Below are 19,407 nucleotides of genomic sequence, written 5' to 3'. Positions count from 1 at the left end.
CACCCCCCGTGTCCTCCTCCGAGGGCCCCACTTCCCGTTCCCCGAGCCCGACGGCCCCACCCGCGGTCCCTTCCCCACTTCCCCGGTCCCTCCCAGCTCCCCGGGGTGCCCCTCACCCGACGGCCCCGCACCCCTCGGGTCGCCTCCCCCGACGGCCCCACCCCCGGGGTCCCCTCCGCCACTCCAATCCCGGTCCCCTCCTTCTCGACCGGCCCACTCCGGTCCCGAGCGCCGACTGCCCCACCCGCCGGGTCCCCTCACCCACCGCCCCGGTCCCCCTCCCCAGACGGCCCACTCCCCGGTCCTCCCCCCGACGGGGCCCCACCCCTCGTGGCCCCTCCACCGCTGACGGCCCCACCCCGGGTCCCCTCCCCACTCCCCGGTCCCCTCCTCCGACGGCCCCACTCCCGGTCCCCGGGCCCGACGGCCCAACCCCCCGGGTCCCCTCCACTGACTGGCCCCACCCCGAGGGTCGCCTCCCCCGACTGGCCCCACCCCCCGGGTCGCCTCCCCCGTCGGCCCCACCCCCCCGGTACCCTCCCCCGACGGGCCCGACCCCCGTACCCTCCCCCGATGGCCCCACCCCCTGGTCCCCTCCCCCCGACGGGCCCCACCCCCCGGAGCCCCTCCCCCGACGGCCCCACCCCCGGGTCGCCTCCCCCCACCGCCCCCACCCCCCGGTACCCTCCCCCGACGGGCCCCAACCCACGGGTGGACTCCCACGACGGGCCCCAACGCCCGGGTCGCCTCCCACGACCGGACCCCACCCCCCGTGTCGCCTCCCCCGACGGGCCCCACCTCCCAGTTCTGGCTCCCATACCCCGACGGGCCCCACCCCCCTGTGCCCTCCCCTGATGGGCCCCAGCTGCCGGGCGCCCTCCTCCGATGGGCAGGTCCTAACCTAGTCACGTGCCCCCACATGACTCAGGGTCACTCCCAGAGACTTAGGCCCCCCCCCCCCCCCCCCCCGCTGGAGGTCAGTGATTCCCGACCAGCACCCTTGCCCCTGAGGCTCTGCTGTGGGGGCTCAGCCGTCCCCAATGTGCACCTCGGGGTCCGCTGATCGTGTGCAGGCACTGGAGTGGCAGGAGGTTCCCGGGGCGCACTGCTGATCCTATGCAAGTGAGGCCTGCGCTGTCCACGCTGCACTCACCTCCCGTCCCTTGGGTGTGCGCATGCTGGCAGAACAGGAAATAGCTGGGTGCACGGCGCCCCGCCGGTGCCCATGGTGCTCCCGAGGGTGACGGGACAGAAGGGGAATCATCGGGGGCCTCAGGGAGCCCGGGGCAGGGGCAGCACCAGAAGCGGGCTGCGTGGGCTCAGCTCTGCGGGTGGAGGGGAGGGGGCGTCCCCTGGAGGGCCCGGCAGTGGGGAGAGGCAGTGCTGTGGGTCTGCAGGGAGGCAGGTGCAGGTGGGGAGGCGGCGGAGAACTGCGCGCAGGTGGCTGGTGCTGCTGCCGGCTGCTGACCCTCCCGGGAGCCCTGCACCCTGCACCCTGCACACACGCACCCCGGGAGGTGCTCTCGGCCCCCGCGGAGCTGCCCACACGTGCACTGTCTCCTCGTCGTAGGTTCCAGTCCCTGCAGGAAACGATGCTCTTCTGGACCTTGCTCCTCGCCGTCGGGTTGCCCTTGGTCAGCAATCAAAACGAATCCGTGTCCGCTTGTGAGTGTCAGAGCCTCTTGCGGGGTTGGAGGCGACAAGAATTTAGTGTCCTCCAGAGTCAGGGAAAGGATTCGAGAGGACCTTGTCACCTTAGCCAGCAGGGAGGTCCTTCGTCATGCCCTCGGTGGCACGGGGTGGACTGAGTGCCCCTGAGCTCCAGAGGGTCAGGGGGGCGATTCTAGCCAGAGCCGGCAGAGGTGGCTGAGTCCAGGCACATGGGGGGCTGGGGGCACACGGCCTCTTGTGACTGTCAGGCCTCCTGGGACAGACGAAGCCTGTGTGCAGAGCACAGGGTTGCGTGTGTCCCGGCCTCTGGGGACAGGAACACCGCCTGGCCCCTGCTGGAAGCTAATCCCTGCCAGAGCAGACGTCCTCCTCAGGCAGGGGGTAGGGGTCCGGGGTACGGGGTCCGGGGCCCGGGGTTGGGGTCGGGGGGAAGTTGTACGTGGAGCCTGAGCCTGATGCTGCTGAGTCTCTTCCAGGGACCTATAGTTTGAAATGCCACGATTGCTGGGATATCAACAATTTCAACTGTCCTCAAATTAGGACGTGTCCCTATCACATCCGGCGCTGTTTGACCATCTCTATCCGTAAGTACTGCTTTCTCACGCCTTCTGATTTTGTCAGTTTGAGCCCCGGGAACCAATCGGTTCTGTCTCTGCACCGGGCCTAGAGGCCTAGTGTGTGGCCCTGCTCAGGGCGTGTCCCCAGGCCCTGTGCCCCCCAGCGTCCCTCCACATCATCCCCTGCCCTTCTGTGTCCCGAGCCTCCTGCAGAACAGTCCTCTTGCTGCTCCCTCAGGGTTGTGCCAACTGCCGTACCTCGCGGGCATCTGCCCACTGGGGACTCAGGTAGGAGCTCGAATCCGGCCTCTGTCCCTGCACCGGGCACCTGTCCTGTGCGGGTCTCGGCCTGTGAATGGGTGGTGACGTGGCCGGAACGGCCCCATGGTTCTTAACGGGATTGCAGGGCGCCCTCAGCGGGGGCCATCGGGAAACCTCGGAACGCTAGGGCCCGGCGCTTACAAGTCCTAGAGCTGGCCAGGGGCGGCCTGGAGGCGCACGTCCAAGTCCTGGGGAGCAGAGGAACCGCACGGGCTTGGGGTTCTGCTTTTCTTGGGGTCGAGGCGGGGGACCTAGGGATTCTCGGGCACATCATTCACCGGCGCAGCTAAACCAGAAGGAGAGGAGTTGAGAACGCGGGAGAGGGAAAACAGGAGACCCGAGTGATCACCTCCGGACCCCAACCAAGATTCTCGAAAGCAGAGGAGCCTCGGGTGGCGTGGGTGTGTGGGTGCTGGCTCTTCACCTGGTCAGCGCCTGGGGGTTGGTTTACTCCGGGTAAAAGTAAACTGGCTTTGCAGCAGGGGGCCTTGGCACCCACGGCTTGTCAGGCCCTTGCATCACAGAAGGAGAAGGACCACCACCAGGGCCGCGCTACGGCGGCCTGTCTGGGAGACCCGGGGAGTCGTGCGTGGCCGAGGTGGGATGACTGCTCCCGGGGGCTGGGGACTCTCTTTCCCCGCACCTCACCCTCTATGGCTCTGGGGTATGCTTGGCCCAGAGAGAGCTCGCCTGAGGCCGGCAGGGCTCAGGGAAGAGAGGCCGATGCTCTGGGAGCTCGTTGTGGTCTCACGCAGTGGTGGACGCCAGGGGACTCCAGCCTTCCTCGCTTCGTCCTGCTCCGTATCCAGCCCACCATCCCCGTTGCTGGGCCTCTAGACCAGGAGCGGTTCCTAAGAGCGCGGTAGTTGCTTGGCTGCTGGCCTGCATAGGCGACAGGTGTGTGGACGAGCACTTCAGAGAGTCTCCAGAGGAGTTCCTCTGGGTGGGCCGGAACGGGAGGGCAGAGAAGCGTGGCGTCCGTATTTTCCTGCCCCGTGGGCTCTTTTCCCTCGCCCCCCAGCCTGAGCTTTGGGTAGACCTGGTTCCGGACTGGCCTTCTGATCACCAGCCTGCCGTTGAGACTCGTCCGTCTCTCAGCTCCTCCCGCACTCATGGAAGCTAAAACACCTGCGTTTAATAACTCATCCCCGAGGGCTTCGGGGGCTCGCTCGTCCTACGTGACCCTGGTGGACGCCAACGCAGAGAATTTACGAGAGCCTTCAGAGGGCTGCAACGCTCGGATATTTTCTCCTTCATGTGACTTTCTGACTTCGGGGTTGTGCAAGTAAACCAAAGACCTCTACAGAACACTTCCGAACCTCAGACACTGAGATGGCCCCACACTCAGACTCATCAGGTGTATCCGTGGCTGGAATGACCAGTCTACAGAACCCAACCGAGAGACCCCAGAACGAGTTCCACACAGATTACCCACATGATATCGCGCAACGACGCAGACACGGATGCTGGGGAAATAGAGCCTTTCAGCTCGATCTGGCAAAAGTGAACCTTGCCCTAAATCTCAAATCATACAACAAATACCTCAAAGGGCTGCATGAGCTAAATGTAAATGCAGATATCTAAACACAAGAAAAGACAGCGCATAGGAGAGAACCTTTGGCCTCTCCGGCTACTCAAAGCGTGGGTAACCTTGATGCAAAGGATGACCTACAAACAGGGACCTGGGGACGTGAGATGTCACCAACTGTAGATACTTCTGTGTGGAAGGAGGTCCTGTTCAGAGGAGGGAAAGGCAAAAGCTACGGACGGGAGGGAAAGTATGCAAACGACGTACCTGACGAAACACAGGTCTGGGTGTATAAGAAGTCTCACAACTCAACAGCAGAAATGCAGACAGCCTCCCGAGAGCACGGGCAAAGAGATGAAGAGCGTTTCACCGACGTGGGTTCGGCGTCGCAGATGAACCCACGAGCAGGGTTTCAACATTCTTGGCCGGTAGGGAGATGACCATTGAAAACCACAATTCGAGGTGGGGCATCAGAGTGGCCAAAGTGAAAAATAGTGACCCACAGCAAATGCTGGCCAGGGTGGTAAAGAAACGTGGTTTTCATACATTGCCAGTGGCAGTGAAAAATGGGGCAGCCAAGGTGGGGAGCGCAGTCTTGTTTCTTAAAACTAAATCTGCAGCTCCATACATCTCCCAGGTTGCACTCTGAGTATTTTCCCCGGGTAGTAATTAAATAAAACAACACATGGTTTTCTCGAAACTGCTTATCGGTAACATGTCACCCTGGAAACACCTGGCTGCTCTTCAGTGCCTAAAGGGTAAAGAAACATGGTACAATCCACCCCGAGGGTGTTCCTCGGCAAGTAAAAGCGGGTATCGATCCATCAACCTGAATGGTGTCTGGAGGATGACACTGAAAGGAGAAGCAGCCACTTACAGAGGTGACAATCCATGTTCCCTGTTAGAGACCATTCTAGAAATGACCAACTGAGACCAGGTCTGTGCACGTGGGTAGGGGAGTCCCTGGCGGGGCAATCTTGCTGGGAAAGACGTCAGTGCGTTTCATATGCGGACGATGTGTGGTGATAAAACGGTCTCTTTTTCTTTACTATTTTGGAAGCCAGTGTCCTGCTTTGGATACTGCACTGTGGTCTTGCAAGATGTTACCATGGAAGTGGACTGAGTAAAGCTACACGGGCATCTTTAGGTATTTCCTGCAAGTGCCTAGGAATCACATTATCAAAAGTATAATGTTGAATGGAAAGCAATTTAGAATCTACCCTGTTATTATTTAGTTAATCATAAAATAGATACAATTAAAAACCCCAAGAGTTTCAGAATCAGCAAAAGATATTCTGCTTTCATACAGATGTGCTTTTAGAAAAATATTTTATCTTTTTCATGACAGAGAGAGAGAGGAGGAGACACAGGCAGAGTGAAAAAGCAGGCTCCATGCAGGGAGCCCGACGTGGGACTCGATCCCGGGTCTCCAGGATCACGCCCTGGGCTGAAGGCAGCGCCAAACCGCTGAGCCACCCGGGCCTGCCCCTAGAGATGTACTTTAAAATGAGAATGTAAAAAGTTTGCAAAACATATATAAACACAGTGTACAACTTAAATATTGGCAGGGGAAAGCTCTTAAGCCACACAGAAGCAAGGCGAACATTAATACGAGAGCGTTACAGGTGTGATGGGCAACACTGCACAGAGAGGAAGGGGTAAGAAAACCTGGATAAACCTCTGTGTAGATGCACACGTGCCCCGTAACAGATGAAGTAACAGAAAATCCTCCATAGGATTTGGGAACTGTAAGTAGATCTGTAAGTAGATCCACAGTCACAGTGTGATTGTCCTTAAACACATCTCTCGCCATAGAGTCTAGGTGCTGCAGCAAAGTGACAAAGCTTGCTACAGCTCTACACCCGAGCTGGACGAAGTCTCTGTAAAGGATCAGAGAGCAAACGTGTCAGCTTGGAAAGCCACCTGGTCTTCGTTGCAAGTACCCAGCACTGCCTCTGAGGCCATGGAAGCAGCCAGAGAGGACGAGTAAACATACCCATGGTTCCTTTGTTCCAACAAATCTTTACTGATAGATACAGCTGGTGGAATGGGTTGTCCTGCGGCTCTTGTTTGTGAACTCTGCTACAGAAGATATGCATAAAGCCGTCACAAACGAGGAATGGGGGCCCCCTGGGTTGGCTCAGCAGTTTGGCGTGTGCCAGGATCGAGTCCCACGTCAGGCTCTCTGCATGGAGCCTCCTTCTCCCTCTGCCTGTCTCTCTCTCTCTCTCCTCTCTCTCTCTCTCTCTCTGTGCCTCTCATGAATAACTAAATAAAATCTTAAAAAAAAAAAAAAAAAAAAAGGATTCCCTGGGTGGCGCTAGCGGTTTAGCGCCTGCCTTTGGCCCAGGGCGCGATCCTGGAGACCCGGGATCGAATCCCACGTCGGGCTCCCGGCGCATGGAGCCTGCTTCTCCCTCTGCCTGTGTCTCTGCCTCTCTTTCTCTCTCTCTCGCTTTGTAGATCTCCACGTAAAACTCAAAAGAACAAGGGGCTACTAGGTACTACTTGCGCAAAGAATACGAACAGTGATTTGAAGGGGCACGTGGACCCCAGTGTTTAGAGCAGCAGTGTCCACAGACCCGAACTATGGAAAGAGCCCAGATGGGATGGATAAAGAGGATGTGGTCGCTATACAGAGTGGAGTGTTACTCAGCCATCAGAAAGAACGAACTCTTGCCATTGGCCAGGGCGCGGATGCAACTAGAGGGTATCATGCTGAGCGAAATAAGTCGAGAAAGACAAATGCCATAGGATCTCCTTCATTTGTGGAATTTAAGAAACAAAACACATGAACATAGGGAAAGGGAAGGAAGAACACAATAAGATGAAAACAAACCATAAGGGACTTTGAATGAAGGAAACAGACCGAGGGTTCTTGCAGGGGAGGAGGGTGGAGACGTGTGCTTACTGGGTCATTGGACATTGAGGAGCACGCTTGCTGTAATGAGCACCGGTGTCACATGCATCTGACGAATCATTGCATTCTATCTCTGAAACCAATCACACGTATATGTTACCTAAATTGAATTTAAACCCTTTTAAAGATGATAGTTGAGACCACTTCTAAGGGATCCCTGGGTGGCTCAACGGTTTCACGCCTGCCATCGTCCAGGGCAAGATCCTGGAGACGCGGGATCGAGTCCCACGTCGGGCTCCCCGCATGGAGTCTGCTTCTCCCTCTGCCTGGGTCTCTGCCTCTCGCTCTCTCTGTGTGTGTCTCATGAGTAAATAAAATCTTTAAAATAATAATACAATAAATATGTAGATAAACAGAAGAGACGGGTTTTTTTTTATTCTTTTCAAAGGGAAAGGTAGAATATCTTTGTATCCGTGGGTAATGACAAATTAAGAAAACTGAACAATTTAGTGGCCGTCACATGTGGGAAGACTTGTAAATGGGATTCCTTAGAAATTCACAACCTCTGCCCCGAGACGATACCGATACGACTGTGAAACTGGAACGGCAGGTGAAGACCAACCACTTCCCACACTGTGTGCCGAGGGGCTTGTGTTCACTTTATAGAGTGAACTTCATCCTACAAATCAGTAACTGAACTAGCAGATCATTGGGTGGAAATGTGAGCAAAACACTTGAAGGCTGTTACCAGAAAACGATATCCCAGTGGCTAATAAATATTTGGAAAGATGCCCAACATCGTTTGTATCGGTGGAAATGCAACACGAAACCACGACGCAGTAACACCAAAAGGCACCACTGAACATTCACAGGGGACCCACTCATGTGGTGGCAAAGGTTTGAAGTGCACACACTCCTTTGGAGGATAAACAGGTACTAGTGGCCTGAAAATTCTTCAGCAACATCTGTGAAAGCCAAACATCTGCATCGTAGGACGCCGCGTTACCACCTAGAACTGACGCACTCTCACCTCAAGAGGACAGACTCTTCCCCGCAGTGCTCTCCGGGGGAGACAACCGCCAGAAAGAGCCTGATGTCCATCAAGCGTCAAGTGTGGACTATTCGTCAGTAGGCAAGTATACGACTATGAGAGCGAAGCACGCACGACAGTGGGCCACAGCAGGGGGCGATCTCCCAAGCACAGAGTAGAGACAAGAAGCCAGACGCCAAAGCAGACATGCAGGATTTCATATTCACCAAGTTCCAAAGCAGGTAAAACTAACACGGAGGCTTACAAACCCGGACACCACTTCTCTTTGGCCTTGGCTCCTTATGGTGCCTGATGGAGGGACAGAGGCAGAAACGAGGGTTTTCATCCAGTTCTGTTTCTGGAACTCGATGCTGGTTATACGGTCACGGGCACTTCATGAAAATGCATCCAGCAGTCGCCCTGTGATCATGCGCTCTTCTGTAGAGCGTTGGCCTCTCTAAAGCCTTTGCGTGGCGCGTAAAGCAAAGCAAGTGCCTGGAGCCACATGTTGGTTCCTCCTCTTTAACCCCAGAGCCGTGAACGGATACGTCAACTGTGGCAAGTTCCAGGGAGAAAGAATCGAGTCAACACTGGGGTCACCGGGGGAGCAGGACTCGTGAATGAGGGCGGAGGAATTTCAACTCCAGGCCTCTCAAAGAGGCCTCACGTGGATCCTCACTCAGGTGGCCTTCGTTGGCCGGGGCTGTTGGGTGTGCCCACCAGTGAAGGCGGTCACAGTGGCTGTGCGATCCTGCTTGCGACAGGGCGTCCCGCCTGCGCTGGGGAGCAGGATGGCATTAAGGGTGCATCCACACGTATATTGTGCCAGGAGCCGGGAACACCTGGCTGAGGGGCCCAGGCAGGAGCTCGTCCTCGAGGGGCCGCTGCACATGCAGAAATTCAGGTGAGGGCCACACTTAACGGGGCCACTCCACTTCAGGGACTGCGTGATCCCGTGGGTCATAAGCAATTCTATTTCTAGAGCCCTGGAATTCTTAGGCCAGATAACGAATGGGGAATTCCTGTGTACAGCATGCGCCAAGGTGCCGTCACACTACGTAGGCAGCGCCGGGGCCAGCGATGAGGTGGCGTGTAGACAGAAAAACACCTCCAGGAGAAGTTGTTCACGGACGAACTCGGGTGTTACCAGCGAGGAGTCCCAGGCAACGTAGAAGCGTTTGCAGACGTAGACGGTGGGCAGGGAGGTGGTACTGGGTGGAGGGTGCTTGAATGTTTGCAAGCAGAAACCCTGAAATCAGTGGTTTTCATCTCTACTTTTGTAGGTTTGAATGTTCGGGAACTCTTCGTTTACAAGAACTGTACATACAACTGCACGTTTGTATACCGATCTGAAGAACCTCCTGAAGCCATTAGAATTATGAAAACTAATAGTTTCTATTTTGTTCGTTGTTGTAATGCTATGACTTGCAATGAGGGGGGACCTACCAATTTGGAGAGGGATATCATCCCGGATTACCCAATTGAGGAAGAGTTAGAAGGAGCCGTGCGCTTGGGGGAGTCCACATTTTTCCTGAGCGTTGCTTCCATCCTCGTCAGCAACACACTGACATGAGAGGCCCTCTTGGGGGGGGGGGGTCTGGTCTCTCCCCCATTCCTCAGAGCAAGTTCACTCCTCTTCCTCCCTGTGAGCCAGGGACACTGACCCACCGGGCTCCCCGTTGGTGGCTAACCCCTTTCCAGCTTATTTCAAGAAAAGAATAAAGAACATTATTGTTGGGTGTTGGGTACCGCTCACTGGGAGATTGGGAGATTTCTTGGCGGTTTTAGTATTTGAACAGTTCCTCTATAGACATCGTCTCACAAGTAGACCAAAGCATCCTGTCACTGTAGCAGACAGACATGCAGTCTCCTAATGAACAGCGCGAGAGTGACAGGACAGTGTGCGTGTCAGCTGAAAGAGCAGTCCCAGCTGCGCTCAGGCCCCCGGCACCTGGGCCACCCGGACTCCACGCTTCCCGGCTCAGGTCGGGACGATGGACGCAGGAGAGTGAATTGGCAATAAAGTGGCACCTGGACCAGCAGCGCCTGACGTTAGGGACTGCCCAGTGCCTTTGCGTGGGTCAGCCGGACAAGTCCCGTATGAATCGGAATCCTCCCTCAAAGTGGCAACTTCTTCACACCGTGTGAGAAGGACTCCCCGATGCTGACCTCTGAGGAGGGTAAGGAGCTCAGGGCCGCTGCCGAGCACCTTGACGTGACGGAGACTTCTGGGCTGCTGTCACTAAAGAGATGTGAAGGGAACAAAACGTTCTCCTTCTTTTGCCCTCATCTCTCCTCCATTTTTATACCTGATTCTCACTTACAGAGAATTGACATAACCTAAGATTGAGCATTTGAAAGGCTGAAATTCAGTGTTGGCGAGTATATTCACAATGCTGTGCAGTCATCCCCACCATCGAATTCCAGGATATTTTGCAGCCCAAAGGGTACGCTACACGAGTAAAGAGCCACTGTGGGACCTCTCGTACTAGTAGGCGGGCAAATATTTCTGCAAGAAAGTGAAAAAACATCGACACACAGAGCGTGACGACACAATGCAGGCGGGAGGCTGTGGCACATGCCGTGTGCCCGGTGCTCCCCCAGGGCACCAGGATGGCGTGTGACACGGATCCTTCACCCCCCAGCCCCGCCTCCAGCCCGGGTATTCAGGTTCTGGCCATGTCATGAGTCCGATGAGTCTGTTTCAGTCCTTCCCCTCCTAGAAAGTACAAATCAGCACAAACATGTAGAAGAGAATTGCCTGGCGTGGCTGGCACAAAGGGCAGGACATCTTCAACCTGGAAAACGGGTAGAATGACGGGCAAGGGCGCAGCGGGCACAGCAGCCCCTAGGGGTCGGGAGGGTGGGTCCCCATATCTGGGGGAGAGGACGCGAGGTGTAGGACCCGAGGGAACGGGGAGTTTGGGAGGCCATGGCCGAGGTGAAGGTGGAGCAACATGTCCTGTGCAGCAGGAGCTGGAGAAGCCGAGGAAGCCGAGCCCGGCGAGGCCGGGCCTGAGGAGGACGCCGCTCCCACCCGACGCCGGGACAGACGCCCTAGGTCAGCTGCGGATTCCTGTCCCGGGCGTCTTCGGGGGACCCCCAGGCCGGGCAGTGAACACCGCACACGGCCCTGGGCGTGGAGGGGGACCATGCGCGGGTAAGCGGAAGAAGCCACAGAAGGGTAGGACCCTCGTAGGACGGTCCTACTTGGTGTCCGTCCCCGGAACGGCAGGAACGCTGGAACCAGGCGGGGCTCGGGGCCAAGACCCCCTTTAATGGCAGGGCGATTCCACGCTGCGCAGGTCTCCCTCACCCCAAGGTCCTTCGGTGGGGGTGGGGGTCGGGGAGGGCTCGGGAGGCGGGGCGGGCCCACCCGATCGGGCGGCTCCTCTGCCCTGGACGGGCCGCGAGGCCGGGCCGAGCTCAGTGCTCCCTGCCAGGGCCGCTGGAAGAGGGGCAGAGCCGTGTACCCCGCTGCACAGAGCGACACACGCACACTTCCTGCGGGGGAGCGGCCATCCCAGGCCTGCCGGCCACCGCGCGCCACCACGGAGCAGGGCCTCCGATAAAGCAGTGACTGTCGGGCGGCGTGAGAAGCCATCCCCGTCCAGCCAGTGCCCACGCAGCCCGTGCCACCTTGCCGGGTCCTCCCCGGGGCCCGTGAGCTGGGTGTCCTCGTGCGGTGAGGGGGATGAAGGGCCGGGCGCCAGTGGGGTCGGGGAGCCCCGCTCGTCTCCGTGGCTCCCTGTCCCCCACGCCCGGGGGAAGGCCACGCCGCGTGCAGCAGTTCTCCTCCAGGGCGACGGCGTGCCGAGGGCGCCAGGTCTCTTCCTCCTCCGGGGCCTCCGCGCGGGGACAGATGCCGCCGAGGGGCCCCTGGGCACGGGCAGGGCTGGCGCAGCCTGGGGGCCCCTCCTCCCACTGCCCGGCTGGGTACCGAGTGCCGGCTCTCCCGGGGCCGGAGACGCCGAGCGGAGCGGCCCCCGCCCGGCCTTGCCTCGGCCCCTTCCAGCCGGGGGTGTCCGCTGTGCCAGGCCGCCTGGGACAGGCTGCTCGCTGCTGCCAGCTAGGAGACCCCAGCCGGCTCTCCGCCGTTCAAAGCCCCTTCCTGCCACGGGGTCAGGCCCGAGGGGCCGCTGTGACAGGGCGGGCGGCCACGGCACACAGAGGCCCTCTCTCAAGGGAGCGTGAGGCCGTGCCTGGCTGAGAGCGCCCCAAGCCTGCTTCTAGAGGTTTCTCTCCGAGGTCACCCCGCGGCCAGCCAGAGACTTCACCATCCTCCCTGCTTGGCGAGTCGTCTCCACGGCCCATCGTCCCCGTGAGCGCCTGGGTCGCTGTTGTTCTAGTCAACGCGAACCTGACCCGCTCGTGCAGGCCCTCGGCGGGGGCTTCCACCATGAACCCAGAGCCCCGCAGGGCCAGGAGGAGCCCAAGTGGACTGAGCACAACGGGTGGGGGTGGGGGTGGGAGTGGGGCTGGGGTGGGGCGACTACCGGCCACGCCTGCAGATCTATGCTGGGCGAGAGCACTGCAGGCACAGAGTATGGCCCTTGAGATGGCACCGAGCACGACGGGGATCCGAGGTTGGCAGCTCCTCAGGGGGCAGAAGACAACAGGGGCTAACAGATTGGACAGCGAGGCGAGGCGGGGGGTGGGGGTGTGCGCATCCGAAGCCCCAGGGGCTAGTGTCGGGCTGAGGGCTCTCCCCTCGCTGCAGCCTCTCCATGCCCTCGGGCAGCATCACGTGCACCATGTGTGTCCCTCCCACGTCATACCTGAGGAACAGAGACCTCAGAGCCCTGCTGGGGGGCCGGGGCCTCCCTGGGGCTCCCCGTGCAGAGCCACTGGCCTGGCTCCCGTTGGCCTCTCCGTCCTCCTGGGCCGTGGACGGGGCTCGAGCTCGGGCTCCTACGCCGTCTAACCGGGGAAGCCTCTCCCTCTCGGCCGTCCGCCCTCGGCCGTCTGCCCTCTGCCTCTCGGGTCACCGTCCGGGGAGCCCTGCAGCCTCACAAGAGCCCCGGCGGGTGTCCGGGGTCAAGGGCACGGAGCAGCCACTGCTCAGCCCCCAGGCGGCCGCTGGGGACGCGCAGCGCCCTGCACCCGCAGGGACTCGGAGCCGGGAGGGACAGCCGGGCAGGGTGCTCCCAGCGAGGCGGGCAGGAAGGCTTTACCTGAAAATAGGCCCCAGCTCCTGGAAGGTGCGGTGCATCTCCAGGTGGAGGCTCTCAGAGCCCTGCTGCCTCCAGATCTGCAGCACCCGCATCCACTTGTTGCCGGGACAGCGGGGCACGGCTTCGAAGGGCAGCACCGCCCTGGGGGCCGGAGCGGCTCGGGTGCCCAGTGTGGGTGCCCTGCTCAAGGCCAGCCAGGGCCCGGCCCGCCACCCTCGCGCCTGTGCCCTGAAGGCCATTCCGATGCTCCCTCCGTCCCCTGTCAGCACAGTCCTTTTATCTCGCCCTGAGGCCTGGAGCGACGACTCGATCGCGTCATGGGAGAAGCTGTCCCTGGACGAGGCCAGGAAACCCGGCTCAGGGGTCAGGGCCGGCGGAGGAGGAGGAGGAGGAGGAGGAGGAGGAGGAGGAGGCCGAAAGAGATGGATGGGCGCCTCACTCCCACTTGCGCAAGGCCTGCTGGTGGCCGGGCGTTGAGAGCAGGTGCGGGGTGTGGCCCGGGGGCCCAGGTGGCTTGGCCAGGGTAGGGCCCTCGCCCCCTCCCGGGTGGGGGAAGGAGCAAGATGGATGGGTCCTTATCTTTTCAAGAGATGACAGGGGCCTGGGCTACTTTCCTCTCCCTCTACGAGGACCAGGGCAGGAAGGAGCGGAGCGCGTCATCCCATCGACCCACAGGCCTTCTTGGACTGCTCTCCCCCTGGCCTCAGGCTGGGTGCAGGAGACCCCGACACTAACCTTAAGCTGGCTCGTCCCACCAATGAGCGCTTTTGGTCCTGGGGCCGGAGCCGGGGCATGGGGGCTGGAGGGGGGGGCAACGGGGGAAATCCAGAGAGCCAACTGAGGGTGGCACTGATGGGGCCAAGGCCCTATATGCCTGTCTGGCCTGCAGGCTCAGTTCAGGAGTAGCCAGTGGCCAGGACACGAGGGTCACTGATAGGATGCCCGGCAAGCCCCTCCTCGGCAGGGAAGCGGGGGGGGCACAGCTGGCATGGCCCACGCGTGGCCCGCGGGCCTGGGCCTGTGCTCAGTGCCTACGCCCTCCTCTCTCATCTGCACGCGTGCTCTCGGGGCTGCAGGCTGTGAGCTCAGGCCAGGCGGGAAAGGATGGATTCTATGATGGGGTGTGTGCTCGGGCTCCCGACCCTTGGAGGGTGGATCCACAGTTCGGGGTGCCAGGGCATCTTCCTGACACCTGGCGGCATTCCCACAAGGTGGCTATCGCTGTCACGGTTCCCATTTTCAGAGAGGGGACAGAGCCCGGCCACTGCCACTTCCCACAGGCCCCGGTTCCTCGCAACCCCCCGACCCCCGCGTCAGATGCCACTCCTCCCCTGCCCTGGCTCCTCTGTGCTCCCCTGCTGTGCCTGCAGCCCCGACCCTCATTTGGGGAGCGGACGATGGGGGCAGCCGCTCCAGCTCAGACTGGAGGCAGGTTGGAGGGCGCGTGAGGGTTTTAGCAGGGACGGTGGGATCTGAGTCTGTTTTCCATTGGCCTCAAGGCAGCGGCTCCCTGCTCCTGACCCTCCCTGAGGGAGTCCCCGGGTGGGGCGGGCGAGGAGTCAGAAGTGCCAAGGCCCCCGGCAGCAAGCCGAGGCGTGCTGTGCCTCACCCCGGAGGGTGCACGGGCATGTGTCCTCGGGCGACAGAGGCAGGCGGGAGCCACACCGGCCGGGCCCAGGCCATGCGGGACACTCCCGCTGCCCCCGGGCCCAGGCCATGCGGGACACTCCCGCTGCCCGACCTGCCCTGTGACCCCCTGCAGCTGAGGGTGGGGGCGCACGCCCACCTCCTGACCTGGGGCGTCCCCTGGAGGCCGACAGGCCACCTGCAGCGGGCCTGGACCCCGCCACCCCCGCCCCCCGCCCCCCGCCCCCCGCAGGGCTGAAGGCGACCCCCCCCCCCCAGGTGATGGGTTGGGCTCCAGGAGGGCCCTTGCCTTCGGCCACGCGGCTGGACTCCCAGCAGTGGTGGGTGGGTGTCCAGGTTGCACAGTGATGAGGCCGGCTGCGATCGCAGGGCCAGGTGGCCAGACAGCACTGACGGGGACCCAGCGCACGACACACTCCGCAGGATCTGTGTGTGCTTCGCACTTCCTCCGTGGGATCGGCTCCTACCCCGGGACCCCGGGTCTCCGTCATCTCATCATCTCGTTCCCCTTCGGCTCCGTGTTCTCCACATTCAAAAACGCAAAGCTCACCCCTTCAAACTTGGGTGTGGGTAAGGCTGGCGCCAGCATTCTCACAGGTTGCACGTGTGTGCGTGTGTCTGCCTCTTCCTACGTGTGCCCGGCGGACACCCAGCTCGCTCAGCAGTTCCAGACGGGATGGCATGAGGCAGTGGGGGGGCCGTTGTGGCATCTTCCCCATCTGACGGCCGTCCCGGTCTGACCCGGGCTCTGAGGGGATCCGAGGCTCTCCCGGCTAGGCCTCTCCCGGGCCACGCGCCAGCAGCGCTCTGCCTGTCACCAGGTGTGTCTCTATTCCCGGGGCCGTGGGAGAGACCCTGAGGGCGTGGGGGCTCGCGGTGCGTTCCTCTGCCCCCTCGGCCACTCGGGGCCCCGTCCCTCTAGGCAGCTTGCGCAGCACGTGGCAGGGGGCCCTGTTGGCTCTCTGTCCAGGGCCCATCCCCCGGCCGCCTGAATACCCCGGTATTGGGGGTGCAGCGGTTTCCTCTTGGTCACAGCTGCCTGCGCTGCCCCAGGAGCAGTGGCCCTGGGGGAGGGGACCCACCAGCCCAGGGGCCCCCACAGAGTGCACTTGCCCGTGGTGACACTAGGCTCTGGGCTGCTGGCCTCTGCACGCCGTTCCCGTGAACAGGAAAAAACACTTTCCTCCTCCTCCCCGGAAAGTCACAGTGGTCTGGGACTTTCTGTCACATAAAGCAAAGCTCTTGGTGGGCAACGCAGTGGCCCCGCCAGCAAAGCCCCCTCGGACTGGTCCACGGTGGGGGGGCCATCGCTGCTCCTGCAGCAAGTACCCGGGGGACCGCTGACCCGACCCGACCCTCCGGGCGCTGCCTGCCGCTGTCGCCAGGGGGGGCTCTCTCCAGGAGCAGCACTGCGGGCCCTGAGCGCTTCCCCTGCCTTGGACCTGCTCCCCTCTCCCGCCCGGCCATGAACGTCATGTCTCCATCGCCCCCTTGGAACCCACGGCCATCCGCTCTAGCCCTGGCAACCTGAGCATCAGCTCACAGGCAGGTACGACACGGCCACCACCGACAGCGCTGCCCTCCGGGGACCTCCGAAGGCCCCGCAAAAGGCGCGTCTGCGTCTGCGCCACGACGCCCACCCTGCTCCCACTTCACCAGCTCTGCTGCGAGGACTCGGCGCACGGACAGAGGACGACAAGCCGAGGGCACCCTCCTCGGACCCTGGCTCCGATCCTCCGAGCACTACCCCACCACCTCCTCCCGTCCACGGTGACTCTTCTGCAGTCTCTAGCGCACTGGGGGCCACATGTTCCCTGAGGCCTCCGAGCTCCTTATCCTGCAGCCGCTGACGCCTCCCACCAAGTCATGGACGGTGCTCCTCACGGTGTCCCCAAACAGCGCCAGCTCCACACAGAAGGACTCTCCCTACACCTGCTTCGGGACTCCGTGTGAGGTTCCACCACGCACACCCGTCCTTTCTTGGGAGATGCCGCGCTGCCGGGGGCCCTGCAGACTCTCCTATGGGTGACCTGTGGCCCCTCTTGCTCTTTGGGCAGAAGTGCCCTCATTTGCCTGCCCTGACACGAGGGGCCCCCCAAGGTGAGTGGTATGACCTGTGCTGCCCTCTGCCTGGCGGGCAGAAGTCGGACGAATGATCGGGGGCGACCCTGTGAGCCCACACACGGGTACCGCTTGCCAGATCAGGTCCAGGTCCATTGTATGGAATTCCCTATGTTCCGTCTCCTGGAGTCCGGGTGGGGGAGCTGAGTGCGAGCAGCCGAGGGGGTGCCGCCCCCATCAAAGGAAGGCTGTCCCCGGGATGATGGCCCCACCCCACGCCGGGGACTCCTTCCCTCCTGGGGCTCTCACGCTCACATCATCCTGTCTTCCTGGCCCTGGGCCCTCCCAAGGAAGCCCAGAAGCATGCGACCACTACTCTTCACAGGGGACACTCGGGCTCCCCTCCTCCAGCACTGACGCCCTCAAAGGCCAAGACGAGGAAAGAGGGTCAGAAATCAAGAGTGACAAGGCTGGTGTTCCAAGAGACACACTCGTCAGCGGGATCACTGTCAGAGGGTTTGGACTCACCCCAAGGCAGGCTGTGGGCTCTGACCAACTGGGTGTGGGCCCCGCCCCCCCGTCCTAAGGCCCCTCAGAGGCAGACGGTGAGTCAGTGGGCGGAAAACAAGTTTAATGCCACAGGTTCCAAGCATGAGCAGCGAGTCCACGTCATCTGTGCCACCTGCAGAAGGTGGGCCCGAGCCATGCTCTGTGGGTCACGGCAACCTGAGGCCCGCTAGCCCCGGGGACAGCATGAGGAGGGGCACCACCAGGCACTGCTGCTCCTCACGTCGCTCGCTCTCCCGGATTGTTCAAACTCTAGATCAGAGATCTCTGGTACCTCTTGATTACACAATGACCCTCCGCAGCACTTTGCATACAGAAAAGGCATAGGCTGTAGGAGAACAAAGGACTTGACTATCCGACCGATGTGTACAGGCATGGGACAATACTTCGAGCACTGCTTTGAAACATAGAAGAAACGTGGATATACTCCTAGAAGCAAATAAGAAAGAGAGAAATGAATGCCGTGAATCGAAAGCAGGTCCCCCAGAGCACCTCCTGCCTGTACCCACCCAGCCCTGACCCACTCGGGGTGCCCCCGCTCAGAGGCTCCTGCTTAAAGAGGCCCCTCCATCCAGGGGGGAGTCTGGAGCCACCGCCCAGGCGGATCGGCTCAGGCCTCTGTGATCAGAGTGCTTCCGGGGGCGGGGGAGGCTTGGCTGCAGAGTGGCCTCGAGAGGTGCCCCCACCCCCGGCCTGTCCACGCCCACCGGGAGCCTGGGCCTGGGCTCTCCTTTTGGGACCTTACCGGCTCCTGGGCCTCAGCTTCTCACTACCAGGTGCACGGGCCTCTGAAACCCCGGGTGCACGTGCGAGCTCGGACTCTTGCCCGTCCTCGCCACTGCCCGGGGCTCAGCGCTGGCCTCTGGACGAGCCGCCACCCAGGGCCCGGGAGCCAGCGCTGTCGCCGTGCACCTGCACGGGCAGCAGGGTCGGCACTGTCCGCGGGGCCCTCTTCTGGCTTCACCTCATCGGCAGTTCCTCGTGCTCATCGCGTCCCCCCAGGAGCCTGTGAGGTCTGCGCGGGGCATGTGCGCGGGCCCTCCCGAAGCGGCTGCCAGACTGCCTCTGATCTGGGGAGCCCTGACCTGGCCACGCCCTGGGGTGCCGGCCTCCAGACTCCTCTTTGGGGGAAGGGCTTCGTGTGGCCAGAGGCTCTTGGGGGATTCACACGCGACTGAGTGATGGTCTCCACACATCTTCCAGCACACGCATTCCTTCCAGAACATACGGCGGCACGGCCCTACTCGGTGGCTCTCACGTAAAAGCTACTCTCCGAGGGACAGGGGACATCGTTAACACATCGTTCATTCAAAAATGAGTACAGGTCAGGCCGCCTGGCGGCTCAGACTGTTGAGCGTCTGACTCTGTTTCGACTCAGCTCCTGATCTCGGCGTCGAGAGGTCGGGCCCCGTGTTGGGCTCCAGGCTCAGCAGAGTCCGCTTGGGACTCTCTCTCCCTGCCCTGCCCAGGTGCATGCACCACCTGAGCTTCCTCTCCCTCTCCTTCTCCCTCTCCCTCTCTCGGGTACTTAAGTAAATGCTTAGCAAAATAAAAATGGACACAAATACACCTCTGCTGCTTTCTTCCTACACCCACTATTTCCTCTTGTCCCACTCCTGGGGGTCGACCCCGGGGTGGCACTGGTCCTCCGCAAACTGGTCTCCTCGGCCACCTGCTTCCTTCCAGTCCTGGTCGCAGGATCTTGCTCTCCAATTTTATTTAAACATCACTTTGTTGTATATTTTTTCTTGTACTTTGATTTGCCAACATATAGCATAACACCCAGTGCTCATCCTGTAGTGCCCCCCTCAGTGCCCGTCACCCCACCCCCCTCCCACTACCCTCATTCGTTTCCCACAGTTAGGAGTCTCTCATGTTGTGTCACCCTAATATTTCCCACTCATTTCTCTCCTTTCCCCTTTAATCCCTTTCACAATTTCTTAGTTTTCCCAAATGAGACCATATAATGTTTGTCCTTCTCCGACTGACTT

General features: G+C 60.8%; 2 protein-coding genes across 2 annotated transcripts in view; one reads left to right on the top strand and one right to left on the bottom strand.

Moving 5' to 3' along the window:
• LOC119874440 (lymphocyte antigen 6K-like) overlaps positions 1–19,407 on the bottom strand; it is a 61,428-nt gene that overhangs the window by 5,945 nt on the left and 36,076 nt on the right. The window contains exons 6-7 of the mRNA XM_038555712.1: positions 13,142–13,940; positions 12,746–12,968 (exon numbers count right to left, since the gene is read on the bottom strand). Of these exons, the coding sequence (XP_038411640.1) occupies positions 12,746–12,968; positions 13,142–13,380 (462 nt within the window). The 5' untranslated portion in view covers positions 13,381–13,940. The remainder of the gene's footprint in view (positions 1–12,745; positions 12,969–13,141; positions 13,941–19,407) is intronic.
• On the top strand, positions 984–9,706 carry LOC119876934 (glycosyl-phosphatidylinositol-anchored molecule-like protein). Its single transcript, XM_038555713.1, has 4 exons — positions 984–1,122; positions 1,571–1,665; positions 2,148–2,255; positions 9,251–9,706. Exons 2-4 carry the CDS (start codon positions 1,593–1,595, stop codon positions 9,538–9,540), a joined length of 471 nt encoding a protein of 156 aa, XP_038411641.1. The 5' UTR covers positions 984–1,122; positions 1,571–1,592; the 3' UTR covers positions 9,541–9,706.

This window comes from Canis lupus, chromosome 13, assembly GCF_011100685.1.
Source record: "Canis lupus familiaris isolate Mischka breed German Shepherd chromosome 13, alternate assembly UU_Cfam_GSD_1.0, whole genome shotgun sequence".
Lineage (NCBI taxonomy): Eukaryota > Metazoa > Chordata > Mammalia > Carnivora > Canidae > Canis > Canis lupus.
Note: the sequence above shows the minus strand (reverse complement) of the source record. Positions and strands in the feature narration are given on the sequence as shown.